The 17741-nt window shown below is 45.0% G+C and overlaps 4 protein-coding genes across 15 annotated transcripts in view; 2 read left to right on the forward strand and 2 right to left on the reverse strand.

The window, feature by feature from the left end:
* Window positions 1–2496, forward strand: part of sh3glb2b (SH3-domain GRB2-like endophilin B2b) — a 41667-nt gene extending 39171 nt beyond the window's left edge. For all 8 annotated transcript variants that reach the window (XM_088615065.1, XM_088615069.1, XM_088615070.1 and 5 more), the window contains one exon: window positions 151–2496. In XM_088615065.1, the coding sequence (XP_088471191.1) occupies window positions 151–258 (108 nt within the window). In that variant the 3' untranslated portion in view covers window positions 259–2496. The remainder of the gene's footprint in view (window positions 1–150) is intronic.
* On the reverse strand, window positions 2467–10108 carry prrt1b (proline rich transmembrane protein 1B). 3 transcript variants are annotated; one of them, XM_088615076.1, is made up of 5 exons: window positions 9970–10108; window positions 6910–7031; window positions 4886–5307; window positions 4106–4234; window positions 2467–3651 (listed from the first exon to the last, which is right to left on the reverse strand). In XM_088615076.1, the coding sequence occupies exons 2-5, from the start codon at window positions 6917–6919 to the stop codon at window positions 3502–3504; spliced, it is 711 nt and encodes a 236-aa protein (XP_088471202.1). In that variant the 5' UTR covers window positions 6920–7031; window positions 9970–10108; the 3' UTR covers window positions 2467–3501. The 3 variants fall into 3 exon arrangements, with proteins under 3 accessions (XP_088471202.1, XP_088471201.1, XP_088471203.1); XM_088615075.1 differs by lacking the exon at window positions 9970–10108 and adding an exon at window positions 9815–9954; XM_088615077.1 differs by lacking the exon at window positions 9970–10108 and adding an exon at window positions 9624–9787.
* On the forward strand, window positions 9946–16564 carry uck1 (uridine-cytidine kinase 1). 2 transcript variants are annotated; one of them, XM_088615073.1, is made up of 7 exons: window positions 9946–10079; window positions 12251–12410; window positions 12531–12627; window positions 13027–13169; window positions 13733–13827; window positions 14233–14281; window positions 14672–16564. In XM_088615073.1, the coding sequence occupies exons 1-7, from the start codon at window positions 9990–9992 to the stop codon at window positions 14869–14871; spliced, it is 834 nt and encodes a 277-aa protein (XP_088471199.1). In that variant the 5' UTR covers window positions 9946–9989; the 3' UTR covers window positions 14872–16564. The 2 variants fall into 2 exon arrangements, with proteins under 2 accessions (XP_088471199.1, XP_088471200.1); XM_088615074.1 differs by lacking the exon at window positions 9946–10079 and adding an exon at window positions 11908–12059.
* The window catches only part of pomt1 (protein-O-mannosyltransferase 1), a 12553-nt gene continuing 11370 nt past the window's right edge, over window positions 16559–17741 (reverse strand). For both annotated transcript variants that reach the window (XM_088615064.1, XM_088615063.1), the window contains exon 20: window positions 16559–17594. In XM_088615064.1, the coding sequence (XP_088471190.1) occupies window positions 17420–17594 (175 nt within the window). In that variant the 3' untranslated portion in view covers window positions 16559–17419. The remainder of the gene's footprint in view (window positions 17595–17741) is intronic.

Genomic DNA, 17741 nt, shown 5'->3' on the forward strand with positions numbered 1-17741 from the left:
GAGTGGAGAATTCATATTCAGAATGAAATAGAATTGTTTTCAGGTTTAAAAGGTGATCTCTTGTGGCTAACTAGATCAATTGTGGAAATTTTGGAAAAGCAGCTTCTTTCACAGGTGTCTTAACTGCAGTTTGTTTGTTTGTTTTTCCAGTTAATCACGGTGTACACTGTGCCAGGCATGGACCCTGACTGGCTGATCGGAGAGAGGGGGAATCAGAAAGGAAAAGTTCCTGTCACCTACCTGGAGCTGCTGAGCTAAAGACAGACCCACAGACGGACACCCAGACAAACTGGCAACAACAACCATTGATCAAAAGGGGAACAGTCACAAAAAGCAAACACAGAACAGACGTAAGATGGTTCCGAATAGATTAGCTCAGAGGTGCCCATGTCCGCTGGTCCCAAGAATATAGTGAACAGGCTGAGTGCTCACACACGCTCTCCATTTCATTTCCATTTCATCTGACTTACAGGAGATGAATCATCTTGCTGCTGCTTCTGTTTTTGCTGAAACGGAAGCTTTTCAGGAACGGGACAGAATACATTAATTCTGTAACCGATAGTGCAGTTTTTAGATGTTCCAATACAGTCTGAAAGAATGAGCGTTATTTTAGGTCAAAGAGGCTAGATTCTCTAGTGCTGTCATAAATGTGAGGTTGATTTAGTTTCTCTCCCTGCTCTGGCACAGGGATTCTGACATTGATGGCACCAAATATAGGGTTTTCTTATTTAACAGTTTGCATTACATTTAATGCTTATATTGGTGAACCAAATTTAGTTATTTTGCATTGATAGTGTTCATCAAAAGCAAGTGAGTATGAACTATCTGGTTTAGCAGCCTCCATCATCTTCCCTCTAAACTGCTCAGATTCTCATACAAATCCACAGCAGAGAGAAGTAAGTTACATGTGGCTTATTTTTAAATATATTCAGTTTTTCAGGATACAGCACTTTATCAGAGATCATTACAGTGTGACCTCTTTGTTGTTGTACTGATTTAATATATGAAGCCTAACTATGCCCAGAAAGAAGATGAACAATTCCCTTTTTACTTAATATAGTTTTCTGACCTGTTAATGTTCTGTGGAACCAGAATTCTAATCTAAAGATCTTTCCACCTTCTAAAACAACATAAAACCATCCCCATTGTGCTCAACAGGTGTTCTTTAAAGATAAAACCTTGAAATTGGATTGAATCCCCTGAAAATGAGTTTCTCCTATCTCAGATAATTAAATGTTGCAACATTTTTCCAGGAGGCAAAAAAAAAGCTGTATGGCTTCACACCTGATCCCCTTAACTCATGTGCTGTTATTGGGGTGTACAGATCACCTCCGATCTCTCACAGGCCCTAGAGGTTACAGCGGATGGCTGGACTGTGCCATAGGTCCTCCATCTTGAGTTAGTTTCTAAAGCTTGGCTTCTGCTGGTTTGATGTTTGGTTTTCAGAGCTATGAGATCTGTGAATTTAGCGCTGAAGTATTTGTGCTCTTTTATTAGTTGGTTTTTAGGTTCACATTCACTTGGACAACTTGACGGCGGTCACTTTATTTTTTATTTTTTTTAGTGGCTGGGGATCACATGGAAAAATGAGAACGTGACTAACAAAGAGTCAGGGAGTTACTCTGTATGTGAGAACCAGCTGCAGTTGCTTCTGTCCAAACCTTTAAGAATTCTAGGATCGTAAAACTCCTGACGCAACAATTTATAAATGACATGCAGGTGGATTGAAACTAAAAGAATGTAATCATCTATAAGGAAACAGCGCAAACAAACTCAAGGCATATTCATTTTATTTATGACTACGCTTTGTATATAAACATTTTTCTGCTTATTTTGGCTCAGTGCAGAATTAACTGCTTGTTCAATGTCAGATTTTGTGAGTGTTCCTTGCTCTCCTATTTGTCTGTGTCAAATGTTGAACTTAAAGGTATTAATAGACACTGAAGGAAACACTGAAGTTGACCCTCCCCCAAAAATGTTTTTTTTTCCCCTCTTTGCTGTTGTCATTGTTGTTGTTTTCTAGCGAGTGAAGGTCTGGTCTTTCAAACTGTTCCAACCCGCCATTGGTGCGCCTGAAGAACTCTTGGTCTCCGTGACTACGAGTGTCACCTCGTTGAAAAAGATACAGGGGAACGCGATTTACTTTGCTCTAGGTTGGAGGTTTGCCTCCATCTTCTGCAAACCCCAAACTAAATGTTTCCTTCATCGATATTTTCCTTTAGGCTTTCCATTAAATCTTTTCAGTAACAGAGAGGCGCCTGCTTGCAGTTTGAATTCTTGCTCACAGGAGGGTGTTGCCAACAGACCATAGAGACGAGCTGCCGAAGCCAGGTGTGCTGGGATAGCTCGATGCTATATTACTCCTGCTTCTGCATTTTTTTTGTTGGGCTTTGTCTCCCTGAGTTTTGTTTCCCTTTTTGAGTGTATTGCCTGTTTCTGTAACCCACATAGTGAATGAATGAAATGTTAACATAATAAACAATAGCTTTATTGGGACGTGTTTAAGTCTGAGTCTGTCCAGACATGGGGACAACAGCTTGCTAACAAAAACAGAAGCCAGTGATGCCTCTAATCACAGATGTCAAAGTTTTCCTTATGCATCTTTTCTTTAACTAAAATTTGGAAACTCCACAAAGGAGGGAATGCTTTAACGCTGTGGTACACAAGGACCATAATACCATAAGCTGTGAAGGTCGCTCTCAACTCCAAACAGCTGACGAGCTGCTGCAGTGTCACCACCAGCTGACGGCCTGGGATGGATTCCTCTAACAGGGTGGTCACCAGCTGGGCAGGTCCCTCCTGGCTTCTTCCAAAACCACCAAGTGAAGGAACTGTCTGTTCCCACTATTCTACATTCCATCCAACTTGGTTTACAGATCAAGACTAATTAGTGTAGAGGGATGTTCCTGCAAGACCTGACCTTTGACAGTTTAATTTGGAACTGGTAGATACTGTATATTTCAAGATGGACAACCTGCTCAAACACATGACATTAGGAAGGTGCCCACAAATCAAGTTCTCATTGCTGCATGATTTTAATAAAGGTGTTTGTTCTTATTTTAAGGGAAGGAGCTTTGGAAATGACCATTATTTACCACTCATTTCCATGGGTTTATTTTGGATAGAATAACGAAACATTAAAAAGGGAAAAGCCGAAATGCAGAGCAGGAAGTCAAGATCTCTTCAAGGTGCTTGTTTGTTCAGAGGTAAAGTAGGAAATGATGCACTGATTTTTCTTTAAGAGTGGTTTGCAGGTAATTCCATTATGCAGATTACATTTTGAAAAATGAAACCCAGTTGCTTTTGAACAGGACTAACCATAAAGTCTTGAAAACATGGATCCCTGTGGAGTCCTCAGTCTCTGGTCAGCTGGTAGAGAACCTTTGCAGAGCGTGCTCCTCAGTGCAGGCAGGGGTCCCGAGTACCATCCGAGTCTTTCTCCAGCGCCCAGTCAGTTCCCCGAAGGGTGGGAATGGGCTGAAGCAGGAGTCCTCCTGCCGGTCAGAGGGCATACAAGGCCACCACCACGTAGATGACCCAGCCCACTGAGACGAAGACCCCGAAGAGCAGGCTGAAGAGCACCATGGAGCGCGTCTTCTGCGAGGAGCGCTCGGCCTCCACGAGGTCCCCCCGGCTGAGTGCGGAGCGAGTCTGCAAGGGACAGAGGACAGCGGGACATGGGCTCGGTTCACTGCACGAACGATGCCGTGGGCTCTCGGGGCTTGAGCTTCAACTAGCGAACGGCGGCTCTGTGTGTGTGGTGAACAAGCTGTGCTCTCCAGCACGCTGTTGTCAACCTTCCTGAAATTGTAGACTTTGACTGGGATGTGATAAAGACTCCCAGCCATCTGTTTTCGAACCGCTTTATCTGAGTCGGGGCTGCAGAGGGGTCAGAGCCTGTTCTGGCAGGCAGTGGGCACGAGGAGTGACCAGCCCTGGGCCGGGGCGCAGGGCAGACAGACACGGACGGGCACTCACTCCTGTGCCAAATAACCTACCACTACTGAACACCAACTCCACACAGAGAGCACCCAGCACTGTGACACTGTGCTGCCTATATATTCCCTGCAATGGGACATGGAAGGACAGAGGATGGTTCTCTTGCCTCGTACGAGTACATGACAGCCACGAGCCCACTCATCAGGCAGCAGAAGACTGTGACCAGCAGGGACTCCACCAGGTAGTCTTTGGGCAGCGGTCTGTGGTCAGCAGTCACCGGCACACTGTTCATGTACTGTAATACAGAGAGAGGGCTCAGTCACTGCTGTGGTCCTCAGAATAATGCTCTTCACAGCTGATCACTTCTGTCAGATTTCTGTTATTCCATTGATGGTTATTTAAAAAATCCCAAGAGAAAAATCAGAACCTGAACTGTTCCGGAGGACACCGAAGAATTTTAAGAGCGGTCCCAGCATAGTGACAGTGTTAGGGCAAATTTAAAGAAAACAACACAAGTGATCTTGTCTAGATGAGCACAGGACAATAATTTTGCAAATGCTAACTCAATTAAAATGCTTAATCAACACCCATCCATTCTCTAATTGCTTCAGCCAACGCAGGATCACAGGGCAGCCGGAACCCATCTCAGCCAGCGATGGACATAAGGCAGGATACACCCTGGATGGGACGCCAGTCCATCACAGGGCAGACATATACACACTCTCACACCAGGGCCAGTTCTCCCAGAAGCCAATTAACCCACCAGCATGGCTTTGGACTCCTGGAGGAAACCCATGCAAAAACACGTGGAGAGCATGCAAACTCCACACAGATAGTTCCCCGGTTCGGAATTAAACTCATGGCCCCCCCGGTGCTGTAAGACAGCAACGCTAACCCCTGCGCCCACTCTCTCAGCGCGTGGTGATTAAAACAGTCAGGCTCTTACGATGGTGTAGGGGTAGTTCCCTGTCGGGGAGAGGGGCTGCTGATAGAGGCCGGGCTCCCTGGGTCCCGGCTGGTGGATGATGGGAGTCAGTCCAGGGAACTGTGGCTGGAGGGGAGGGTACAACAGATAGGCCATTTTGGGGTCCGGTGGACTATAAGGGGGAGGCTCTCCAGTCAGCGGGGGTGAGGTTCCTGGGGGTTCCTGCTCGCAGCTCGGGGCCGCAGGTCTGGCCGGCGAGGTCTCGGCGGGATTCTCCCAGTGGCACCCGCCCTCCTCTGCGGGGGGTGGACCGCCCTCGGGGGGCGCTGGAGGAGAAGACTGCACGGCCGCTGGGAGGGCAGCCATGCCCCGATTCGCTGCCGGCGGCTCCGGGGCTTGTGGGTAAGGAGCGGGACTCTCTGGAGAACAGCCCGGGCCCGTCCCTGCCAGTGGAGAGGGCAGAAGCAAGGGAGCCATTAGAAGCACATCCACAATCGGCATCTTCCGCTGCGTGTTCACCGCCCAGGTCTCAGTGTTCCAGCTTCCGTTGCTCCTGTATCAGTTTATTTTAACGTTATGTTAAGGAGAAACACTGATAACACTTAGACTGTTTGTTCAGCGCAAATAAACTTGGTGGGACGGCATTCCCAAAACAGCCCGACTTCACTTGGAACACAAGCTAGGCCCTGTAATCGCGATAGCGAACTGGTACGAGACCGGACTAGGAACACCGATTAGCCAACTGCCAAAGGGCTTCTGCCAACAGCCAATCAGCTCACAAGTATCAGTCTCTGCCCGGGTGCCTAGGTCTGAATTCAGCCAAGTTTCTGTGAGTTATTGGTTTAAGCAGGCTTCTAGAGTAAAAATCGGGTTTCCTCCTACAGTCTAAAGATGTGCTGGTAGGTGAACTGACTTCTGGGAAAACTGGCCCTGGTGTGGGTGTGTGCGTGTTTGTGCCAGTGTCTGTGTGTGTCCTGCGATGGACTGGTGTCAAGCCCAGGGCGTACCCTGCCACAACCCTGAATGAGAAGAACTGAAGAATTGGTTAGAAACTGGACGGACGAACATGACAGTTAAACTGGTCTTATTTGATCAATTGCAATAGCAATCTGGAACTGACCAAGCACAATCAATTTGCTTGCAAAAAAAAGAATTATTTTCATTTTCTGAAAGCTAAAGATTTTCTATAGCTAAGAACTCCTAAATCCTTTTGGGAAGACGTGTGTTGAGTGCTGGATCTGACAGGTAACAGAAGTAAAAACACTGTGTTCCCTGTGGAGCGAAAAGAAATGTACCTCTTGGTACAAATCTCATCACTTCACATTGGACCAACACTAGACCAGTGATGAATCCCAGCCTCACAGACTTGAATAATGCTAAGGCCAATCGTGCATGTTGTAAATATCAGAAACATATCTGACTGCACAACACCCCTTCCTGTAATAATTTTACATTGCTTTCTATTTTGAATGTTGTCCTTAATAGTTTTACAACAGAAAGCAGAGTCACTTTTATTGCCTTCTGAATAGCAGTTCTGAGTGATGTGTACTGATAAGGGTCTGTATCACTGAATATGCCAGAGATTTTCTTCCTGATTCTCTTTCAATTCTTCCTAACTAGAACTATCGAAGAAACATGAAAACTACACAAGAGATGGAGCTATTCTTCAAATTTAGAAACTCATATTTAAAATTATTTAATAATAATATCTGTAACCAACTATTTTTTCTTCTTTATTATCAGCAAACCTAATACATACACTCCAATTACATTTGCTTCCAACACAGACATTATTGTACAAATCACACAATTACACAGAATACTGCCCATATTCTGTCCTGTTCTGAACAGAAACAACAGAAACCAATGTGCAGGATTCTTCCTACTGTCCAGTTTATTTTAAAGCCCACACCATGTAAAAACAAGATCCTCAAAGAACAGGTCTGCGTATCTTTTTTGATTGCGTAATTGATAGATTACAAATTCCCAAAATAACCTGAGCAAACATCAACTCTACTACAAGCAAAAAAAAAAATGTTTGTTACCTGAGTCCATTGGTAGACAAAAGCTGTATCAATCTCTGTTGGAAAACCTGGTCTTGGGCTTATGAGGTCATTCAGAAGATCCACCATTAAACTGTGCCAGAGACGAATCAACGCATATTTGGCTGAAAAGTAAGAGACAGGGAGAAAACGTGTTTAAAGTTTAGGCTCCAAAACTCTCTGAAATGAAAGCAGCCTGTTGTGTTTTTCCTCTGCAGGGAGCGAGTCTATCAGGTTTCATTAATAATTGACAAGGTTGTGTGCTGGATAAGGACAGGCTGTGATAGTGATCCAGGCTCTGGCTGGTGGTGCCAGCTCTCCCTGGGCTGAGGAGGCGATGAGAAGCCAGGAGAGAGAGAGGAGGTTGGCACAGCCGAGCGACAAAAGGCCAAGTCAATTCTGGATCGACGAGGAAGCCTGCGCAGGGTGTTCTGGACAGCTTGACCAGAGAACTCTGAACTGCAGAGCGACCTTGAGTTAATCCAGAATCGGCTCCTGACGCCTTTATTGTGGTATCCAGAGTCCATTACTCATGCCCTGTTAGAAGCACATGTTTTGTCTGGATATGTAACGAGGGTAAACCAATAAATAATTTTACGTCACCGATTTGTAATAAAATGGAATGATGTGCAATATCAAAGTGTCAAATGGGAGTCCTGCTTTGTTGAACATTGACTACCTGGCTTCTCCGTATGAGATACTAGCTATTGTGCTGTAAACACGGCGGCCTCTCCACAGAACTGTTTCATGGAGAAGACAGGGTTCCCACTAAAAGTCTTCTAGGTGAGTGTTGCAAAAGCACAGACATGTTTGCGAATGCAGCAATGTGAAGGCTGATGTATTCGTATCGTATACTGTACCATCACCAGACAAATCCCAGAGAAGACTGGTTTGTATGGGGTGGCTGCACATCTTAGAAAGAAGTGTTTTCAAAAAAACAAAACAGCATCAACAGCATTCATCTGTAGAAGCCACATGGAGTGTAATGTATGAAGTGCCGTATTTGTGATTGAGTTGACTAAATGCAATAATTTGACTTCTAAAGATTCAAAACACCAGAATGAGGTAGGAAGCACTGATTGCCTTCATCAAGCTAAAAGGTGTTTATGGCTACAGTTTCATACCTCTAAACCCAAGACAGCAGCATCAAGACAGCACAAAGGGAAGCGTGTTCATTGTGAAAAGGTATTTCTCTGGGGATTGATCTTGCTGTTTTGCAAAGAAACCTACAGGGACCTTGCGGGGTTTGAGGACAGGCTTCGAGAACAATATTTTTAACAGGATTCCCTATATAGCGAAGGACAAAATCATGTTAACTGACCTGAATCCCTGTGACTCTGGAGTCTAGGTGTAGAAAATTCTCAAATTTTAGGATTTACAGGTAGAAATGACAAGGAACTACATTCAGTTACACCTGACACTCTTCAGAGCATATTGGACTTGCTTTGAATGCCCAGCATTTATAGGCAATCTTAGTTATCCTGGTTCAGATAATAAAATGTTCTGCACAGGCCTTGTATATAAAATCTCATGCTCAAGCCCAAGGTGAATTATCAGTATGTGTTCTCATTATTTTCCATTGTATCACACTGAGGTAATCCAATTGCTTCCACATGCAGTGACTAAATGACAGTGAGAGAGAAACCAGCCAGGGGCAGTAAATTAATATTAGTTGGAGGGAATAACCTTTGGAAGTTTTGAGAAATGCAGCAGGGAGTGGCAGTTTAAGTCATGAAACGCCGCAGAAGTACCAAGTACCTTTTCAGCTTCCAAGTGTTTGGATACTGTAGTGTTTGACACAAAGAACAGAGGGCTTCTTGAGCTGCTGTTGGGCTTCAAGTAATATGAGCCTGAGGCTTCATGGCTGCATAAATTAGTCATGAGTGCAATCACATGGTCTGATCACACACTACTGGGTTCAGGGATTGATTACAACAGGTTTGTATCACCTGAGTAACATAAGCATTGACTTCATAGGAAATTCTTCCTTACTACAGTTACATTACTGGGATAACTGCCACACAAAATCCAGATTTGTTTGCGGGAATACTGTAGTTTTCATGGTTCTGGCGTTCAGCCTTATCTAGACATACAGCAGGAGCTGTGTTTGCGATTATTATGATTTAGCAGTATCTGTAATAATCGACTGTTCTGTCTTTTTAGTGATATGATGGTCAAATAAAGTAAGCTGGAGATAACGTGGCTCAGCAGCACAGTGGCGCGGTGCTGGAGTCCTGGGCTCAGTTCCTGGGGTGCTGTCTGTGTGGAGTTTGTGTGGGTTCCCTCTGAGTGCTCTGCTTTCCTGCCACAGCCCAAACACCTGCTGGGAGGGTAACTGGCTTCTGGGGAAACTGGCCCTGGTGTGTCTGTGTGCCCTGTGATGGACTGGTGTCCTGTCCAAGGTGTGTCCTGCCTTGCACCTGCTGCTCTGGCTCGGGATATAGTGATTGTTCCAGTCTGCATAGCCATGTGAAACGATGACAACGCTGTGTTTTACTGATCCATGGTCAGGAGGGGTGACGGAGGCCTTCAACATCGTTCAAGTTTCCTCTGCAGGGAAGACACTGCGAGTAGGATTTGAAATGCGTTTTACAGTATTCCCACACTTCCAGATTCAGTAGAGCACAGTGAAGACACAGCAAAGTAAAAACTAAACAAGAAAACTCGCTTTGTTCGAATTATACAATTATTGAAGTATTATATAAAAAACACCTCACCGCCATTGCATTAAAATGTCTACTGCATCTTCTCGACATGTCACAACACGGAGAACAGCATGCACTCATACTGCCATAACTTCAGTGCGCTGTCTTCGCAACCCCACTCGGCGAGCATGCGCGCTGAGCTGGACCAAGAACTTCCCAGCGAACAAGTTCATACTCCAACTACCGGCATCCCTTTCGCCTACCGTGCGGCCAAGCAAAGCAGCGTCTCCGCAAAGGGTCCTGGGAGTTGTAGTTGTGCAGGGCCCGGTGGTGCGGCGCAGGGTCCAGAGTCCCCAGGAACGGTGAGATTCCTGACTTGCAGACCTATTTTCGCTGGAGGCGGAGGGCCCGTACCTACCGGATTACTGCCGAACAGCCATGGCGGGTGTCGGGCTGCCCGCTGAACCCGAGCGGCCTCATCACCGGCCTTTCCTGATAGGCGTGAGCGGAGGCACCGCCAGCGGAAAGGTGAGGGGCGGCGGCTCATTTCACTGCTGCGCCGGGGACATTGCTTCACAGTTCACCGTAGGCAGTGGCTTCTAGTCCCCAACAAGCCGTTTATAATTCACAGCGGCGGCATGCGAGTAAGGGCAACTCCTGCTTCTAGACGGGTCCCGGCTCCGCGTTTTGCGAGGGCAAGTCAGACTCTTCGGGGCGACCCCGGCGTGTGTCTGTCCCCCACCCTGCTGGCCGACACGACGCGCCGGCTCTGATGTCGGACTGTCGCAGCTCGGCTTTTATTTCGACACCCGAAGCCACAGCACGGAGGCCGGCACTGCTCACAGCAATACAAGTCGCACTGTCGCGCCTCATGCGAGAATGAAACGTGAAAATGTGACAAAGGACTTAAGTCACTTGAACTTACAAACCGTGCGGGGACTGAACGGGCCACTGAGCATTCCCCTGAATTTTGGCTTTAAATTATTACCTGTACAGTGCCCTCTCTGTCCTGACGTTACTGTTAACATTGGTATACACAAGAGTAGCAGCGGTTCTAAGACATTGAGAGTGACTAATATCAGCCAGACCGATTCTGAACCAGCTAACGAGTTGAGCAGCCGTAGAAAACCAGTCACTGATCGATCGTCTGCAAGCTGCACGATGTGATAACGCCCGGTTAAGACATACATTGGAGCCGTAGCACTCATTTTCTCCCAGATGAGCACTGCCATATGACAGGACTTTTTTTTGCGTAATCAACATCAGTTGGAATTCTAGGGGTTTCAAAAATAACCTTTTATGTGCAGTTGAATGCCTTGGGGTCTCAAAATATTAAGGGCGATGCTTTCGGTAATGCGATAACTAAACTAGCAGACAAAAGGGCTTCTGTGGATCAGACTATGCATGGATATTGGATAAGCAGACATTACATGTTTCTGATTAGAGCCACTTGAGAGTCGGGACTTACTTTTTTGGTTCCGGCCTGTAAGAACCGAGCATGAGTGATGAAAACAGGCGTTCAGGGTATTTTACCATGTGCTTACAAATTCTCCCGCTAGCTCGGTTTAGCTGCCTCCACCCCTGGCTAGTGTCACCGGATCTGTTAGAAAGACAATTAGAAAGACAGGATTCAGTGTTCGTGCTGCGCGTACAGTGTAGTGTGTACTTGCCCATGCTTTCTGCCATCTGTGAAGCAGCTCTGAGTACAGTGCTAATGTGGGGAATCGCATATTAGCTTACAGTTACTTCAGTTAAAGTCTGATCCAGTTCCCTGGGGGTACTTCATGGCACCTTGCAGAACCACATTACTACAGTTTACAGGCCCTCACGGTTGTGTGTTTGTTACACAATGGCTAATTATAGTTTGCTGAAGCCTCTCAAGAACTCTATATAAAAATAACCAAGCTCTCCTGCGGTCCAGAGGCATAACTATAATGAAAAAGTGCCCAGTAGTGCTTGGTGATGTCTGGTCCTCCAGCAACATGTGACATTATGTTTTCTGAAACTGCTCTATGGAGCTTCCCTCCCGGGAGAAAAGGGTCTGGGCTTCCCAGAGATGAGCTGTTCAGATGTGGCGCAAATACGAAGCTCTGGAAGGGGGAAGGCACAGCTGGAATGTAGGTCAGAGCTCACAAGTCAACAGTTAAAGCCTGGAAAAGAACACTGATTTCATCTCTGCTCAGGGTACATTCTGTTTCACTGCCTTAGATCAACCTATTTACTTGGCTTGCTTTTGCAGTCCAAAGCAGCTGCTAAGGGAAAAAAAAAAACTACTAAACCTTAGTAGCTTAATACACATGACCAATTTTATAATCTTTATCAAAAAGGTTGACATCACACAAACTGGCTATAAAACTACTTTAGACAGGGACTCGACAGTCTCCACCAGTTTTTGTATCCTTATGAAGAAGAATAATCCATTAAACCCCGTAACAACAATATCTAGAGCTTTCTTGAATTTAAATCCATAAACTCGCCCCGTTTATTATACCTTTGATGATATCTTTGGTAAGTTTTTTTATTTAAACCACTTGTAAAAACAGGCTTATATTAACAGTGGCATCTGTACTGTGTCAGATCTTGGACATCGGTAACAAAACAAACAGGTAAAGTGTAGTGACTTGTATAGGGGGGCTAACATGTACAGGATTAGGATGTACACATACGGGATGATGTTTTCACAAGCCATCTGCTTGCAGTCCACAGTGTGTGCGAAGATCATGGAGCTGCTGGGGCAGAACGAGGTGGACCATCACCAGCGGAAGGTGGTCATCGTGAGCCAGGACTCCTTCTACAGGGTCCTGACCTCCGAGCAGAAAGCCAAGGCGCTGAAGGGCCAGTACAACTTCGACCACCCAGGTACCCTCCGCTCCGGCCCAGCGCCCCCGGGCAGCTTCCACGAGCTCGTGACCGTTAATCACGCCCGCACGCCTCTGGGCCAGCTGCTGCCCTTCGTCACACCTTTATCCTTCCTTCCAGATGCTTTCGACAATGAACTGATGTATCAGACCCTCAAGGACATCGTGGAGGGGAAGGCGGTGGAAGTCCCTACATATGATTTTGTCACCCATTCCAGGTAAAACAAAAATAGGTCCGACATTCAGTATTTTGACATAAGAACAACCTCATTTATTTCAACATCTGAACAACGTCTTGCTATTCTGTTCCTCTAAATGCAAGAGGAAATTCTGTGAAGGCAGCACAAACAATAGCACCTTGAGATATTCAGATAAGGTTTCATAAAACTATCGTGAACTACAAAGGACTGAACAATGTCAGAATACTTAAATACAAACTGACACTTTATATTAGACACTTGTGCGGCTGACCTCTATTATCAGGGTGACAAGACCTTTCCGTTAACTTGCTTCGCCAATTTAACAATATAGTGAGAGTGCAGCAGTCCTCCATTTCCTCCAGTAAATGTCAGAGGTTTGGGAATTATTCTGTAGCTCTAAAATTGTTTTCCTTTCAGATTGCAAGACAGGATAACCGTCTATCCAGCGGATGTAGTGCTCTTTGAGGGGATCCTGGTGTTTTACTCCCAGGAGATTCGGGACATGTTCCACATGAAGCTGTTCGTGGACACCGACTCGGACGTGAGGCTGTCACGCAGAGGTAGGGACAAGTCGAGCTCCCCGTCTTGGTCGGAAACAGGGAGTGAAAAAAGACCCTCTTTCTAGCTTCTGAATTTCCACGTTTGGAAAAGAGTTTATCTGGTTTAGACAAGAAAGAAAAACCTCAAAGATGCATATAGGTTTGACAGGAAAGCTTGTTAAATGCCATTATGTCTTGCATGAAGTTTATAATAACAAACATAGACTATACGGTACATTTAAAATAAATACTCTTTTTATTTGAAAAGAACTTTCGCTTTGAGAAGCCACCTTTAAAGGTGCTATATAAAATAAAGTTTATTATTATTATTAAAAGGTCAAGTTTACACTATGTTACACATTAATGAAGCTTTTTAGCAACACTGAATATACTCTGCATCTAAAGATATATTATATATTACTAAATTTGTATTTTATTTGGAAAAAGTGTAAGTTTACACCAGATATCTTACCCATTAATAAAGTTCTTAAAAGTTTTGGAAATGAAGGTGCCAGAGGAATAAGGCAGTTTCCTAATGTGCCCAAAGGCTGCTATAGTTGATGCTTTCTCTGATTCTCTTCCAGTTCTCCGGGACATGAAGAGAGGGAGAGACCTAGAACAGATTCTCTCTCAGTACACCACCTTTGTAAAACCTGCATTTGAAGAGTTTTGCTTGCCGGTAATACTGTTACTAATGTTTAAAAAAGAAATTCAGTTCTGCAAAGGCTTTGCTAGAATGTTGATTGTTGTATGATGAAATATATTTTATAGAACACTGACCATTTTAAAAGATTATCAATTGCTTAGTAGTCCTAACATTTTACTGTGAGACCAATAATGCAGGAAGGGAGAATTTGGATAAGTTTCTTGTACCAGTGAAACATAATTTAAAAAATGAAGGTGACCAGAAAAGCTTCTTTTTAAATGCTTGGTTTTACCATATAAATATGGACTATAAATGGAATGAGAAGCTTAAGATTCAACTTTCTGGAAGGTCAAACGGGCTCATTTTGTTTCTGCACTGTTGCTTTGTGGGGTTTAGGAGATTTATGAAGACAGCTGATTCTTGTCTTTCCTTTTGCAGACTAAAAAATATGCAGATGTTATAATACCCCGAGGAGTGGATAACATGGGTGAGTAGTGTGATATGAAGGTAGCTGTTAGTGGAGCGTTAATGTTTTTAACTGGGAAAGTGAACTGTCTTATTGTAAGTTCAAAGAGATGTTAATCGCAAGGCAATAAAACACAAAAACAAAGAGCTTTGAGAAAAATACTTTTCTTTTAGAAATGGAAGGAAGATTTTCAGTGCATAGGTTTTGAACCACAAAAAGCTGGAAGCTTTTTGTATGAGCTGACGTTCCGGTATTTCATTAGTAAAGAGATGTAGAGTGAAAAGAATGTTAAAGACATAGATTTGCTTTCCGGCCTCACCGGTTTGTACTAGAGCCTGGAGCTCGTGTAACCTGAGCCGTCCTGCTGTACCGAACCCCCTCTCCATCTACTGTCCTCTCTCTTCACGACAGTGGCGATCAATCTGATCGTGCAGCACATCCAGGACATCCTGAACGGAGATCTCTGCAGGTGGCAGCGCGGCGCCGTGCACAGCGACGCCCAGGGCCGGGGGTACAAGCGGGGCCTGCCGGAGCAAGGGGACGTGGGTAACGGGGTGACAACCCCCCCAGGGAAACGTATCCTACTGGAACCCAGCAGCCGACCCCACTGAGACCTCCACAGCCCCCAGGCTTCATCCTCCCAGTTCCTGTCTGCCCAGCCCCCTGCCTCCGCGCACTCCTGCAGCTGCAGAACGGGTACACGAGCAGCGAGCGCCCCGACATCTCGACTCCTCATCGATACCCCCCCATAACCCCTTCTAGCCAGTGTGGGAGGCTGCTGTGTCTACTGTAATCAGTTTATAGCCATGTAGCTGTGGGCAGACATGACCACGAGAATGACAGCAAACCAACGAATCAGGAAGAGAGGCAGGACATCTCGGCAAATCCTCTAGGAATGCGTTTATAGAAGTAGCAAGTTAGAAAACAAATCTAGAACACAAACCGTCAGGTGCAACTGTGATGGCAGCATCGTGCACGTGCAGCACAGCTGCCCCTTGTTATAGTCGCACTGTCAGAGACAGTCCCTGGTCCTGGGGAGACGGCAGCTGCAGTGGACCTTCAGTCCTGGAAATGAGCAAGTTTCCAAAGCCCTGTGCTCTAAAGTGTTATTAGCACAAACAAAACAACAAATTCAGTCTCTCATAAATGAGAGATTAGAATTAAAAATCCCCAGCGTTTTTGGTTAGGTACTTTGAGAAATGCTTATAAAATATATATTTCCCAGACCTCTCACATTGGAGAGGGTGCTTTTGTGCATCAGAAAAGTGAATAAAGGGCAACAAAGAAATCCTTTTAAAACAAGCATTTATTTATTAATGTTGTAAAAACAGTTTAATAACTGTAGCTGAATATGCCATTGGTTCTCCTTAGGCCACGCTGATCCGTGCCGACCATCAGTGTCTAGTCCTGTTCCCGTTTCCTAAAGTGGTATTTAGTGTAGTCAGCAGTATTCAACAGCTGACATGGTTAATCACAGCCTGATAGTGTTGTTCACTTAGTTAAGATTTTCTCTGTTTTTTTTCATAATGAATCCAGACCTTTTGTTTTATCCCCATTCAGTTCATGTGCTTTTTACAGGTCTTCTACCTAGAGTACAGCTCGGTGTTTCACATTACGCATAACACATGGGAATCTTACAAAAGAAGTAAAACAGTTATAGCCTTTTGTTTACATATAAAATATGTGCACAATACTTATAAAGAGTATAATGCTAACAAAGCTTAATGGCCCCTGGTGTTTAGGAATCCCGCTGTCCCTGCAGTGGCAGTGTTAGGACTCCGCTTGCGAACTCTAGTGTTTCCCGACCGGACTTGTGACTGTGAAAAGGAGAACAGGTCAACAGTGTTATGAGCGTGGTGGTGCTGTAAACGTGTCTAAATCTGCGCTCTGCTGGCACAGGTTTGCCATGTCTGCACACAGGGCAGCTGCTGCCACTGGCATGAAGGACACATGTCTTCCGCCACCTGTATGCTGTACATCCGTACCGACTCCAGAGAAGTGTTCATTTCTCTACTCTCTCTTTATATCAAGTCACTAACAAATTCAACTGTTTTCTACTCATACTAGGACATGTTTCTAATACCTAGGTTTATTCTATGTATATGTTTGCTGAGAATAATGTATAAATATATTTTAATTCTTTTGGATGTCTACCTGAATATTTTTGCAATAAAATGCAAGTGTTTTCACATTTGTGAAATGGACAACTGTATCTCTGTTGAAGAAGAATTCATTTAAAAAGGTCATTACTGTTAATGTTTTCATTTTTGAAGAAATTGTAATAAAGAATTACAGTGATTTCAACTTTGATATTTTAATCGTTCTTTATGTACAATGATTCATGTACAACTGTGAAAGACATCACAAATATGTCTAAAACTAAAAATGCATTTTCAAATATAAGGAAATTATTAAGGTTGCTATTAAGGTTGTCTTAAAAGATAACATTTTACGCCATCACACTCTAGCTAACTTTAATATAAAGTTACTAATTATGATATTCTCTCAAAGAGTTTTAGTTTCCCTTTTTTAAAACACTGTCATTTAATGCAGAACATAAGACTTATTGCTGTGTGCACATGAAGCACACATAGAACCCTGAGGATCCAGCCTCACCATGGTGAAATACGCGTTTAGCCTTGCTTGAAGAAGGGTACTCCATTTTAAAAAAGAAGCACATTATTGTGGATACAGTATGATGTAAGGGACAGGGCCTGTGTGAGCTTAACTCATGTTAAGCAGCTGGTCTGAGCATTTGCCCATGAAGGTACTCCCATGGTTCGCAGGACGCTGCGGGACTGAGCCTGGGTCATGCCACTAGGGGACTGGGACTGGGACTGGGGACTGGAACTCGCTGACAGGTGGCGCTGGGACAGAGTGAACAACACGTCACACTTGCAACTGGAGCTTCCTCTCCTGCCGGGCTAGCCGAGCCTTGGAGATTCCAGATTGGGTGGGTACGTGATAAAAAAGACGATCCAGATTAGAAATACAGCACAGGGCTCTCCCAGACAAAATGCAAATAGTCATGGGTGACAGCAGGAGGCCTGTGCACGTCCACAATGTATAACTGGTGTGAGGGACAAGGGCCACAATGTCGTTCTCCACCCGCAGTTTCCAGTCCACGCCCTCTCCCAGGGTCGCAGTACCTGTCGGCCGTCAGTGCTGGCGGATCAGGATGTCCCAGGAGTCCCTCCAGCGCAGGGCCCCCAGCTCGGCGGCGGACAGGACAGGCTGGCCGTAGGTAAGGGGGCAAAAGCGGCGGTGCACCAGGTACACCGAGGACAGCCAGGCCAGGAGCAGGCCACCGAGAGCACGTCTGTGCAGCGAGGACCTGGAGAGAGGCAACAACAGGTAGTATTTATCACACCTCCGTAAAGTATCGTCAAAGACAGGCCACTATTCACCATGAGGTCTCACACACACACTGTAAAAAAGAACTAATCATATTTCCCACAATGTCATACGTACATTCAAGAAG

Source organism: Lepisosteus platostomus, chromosome 21, assembly GCF_059453375.1.
Source record: "Lepisosteus platostomus isolate fLepPlt1 chromosome 21, fLepPlt1.hap1, whole genome shotgun sequence".
Taxonomy (NCBI): domain Eukaryota; kingdom Metazoa; phylum Chordata; class Actinopteri; order Semionotiformes; family Lepisosteidae; genus Lepisosteus; species Lepisosteus platostomus.

Excerpts from the sequence above, each read along its gene's own strand:
- prrt1b (XM_088615076.1), bottom strand. Across the intron at positions 4,235-4,885 it reads GGAACTACCCCTACACCATC|TACATGAACAGTGTGCCGGT; the intron begins GTAAGAGCCTGA and ends TCTGTATTACAG. Across the intron at positions 3,652-4,105 it reads CTGTCATGTACTCGTACGAG|ACTCGCTCCGCACTCAGCCG; the intron begins GCAAGAGAACCA and ends TGTCCCTTGCAG.
- uck1 (XM_088615073.1), top strand. The coding sequence starts at position 9,990 with ATGGCGGGTGTCGGGCTGCCCGCTGAACCCGAGCGGCCTCATCACCGG. Across the intron at positions 12,628-13,026 it reads GATTTTGTCACCCATTCCAG|ATTGCAAGACAGGATAACCG; the intron begins GTAAAACAAAAA and ends TTTTCCTTTCAG. Across the intron at positions 13,828-14,232 it reads TTGAAGAGTTTTGCTTGCCG|ACTAAAAAATATGCAGATGT; the intron begins GTAATACTGTTA and ends TTCCTTTTGCAG.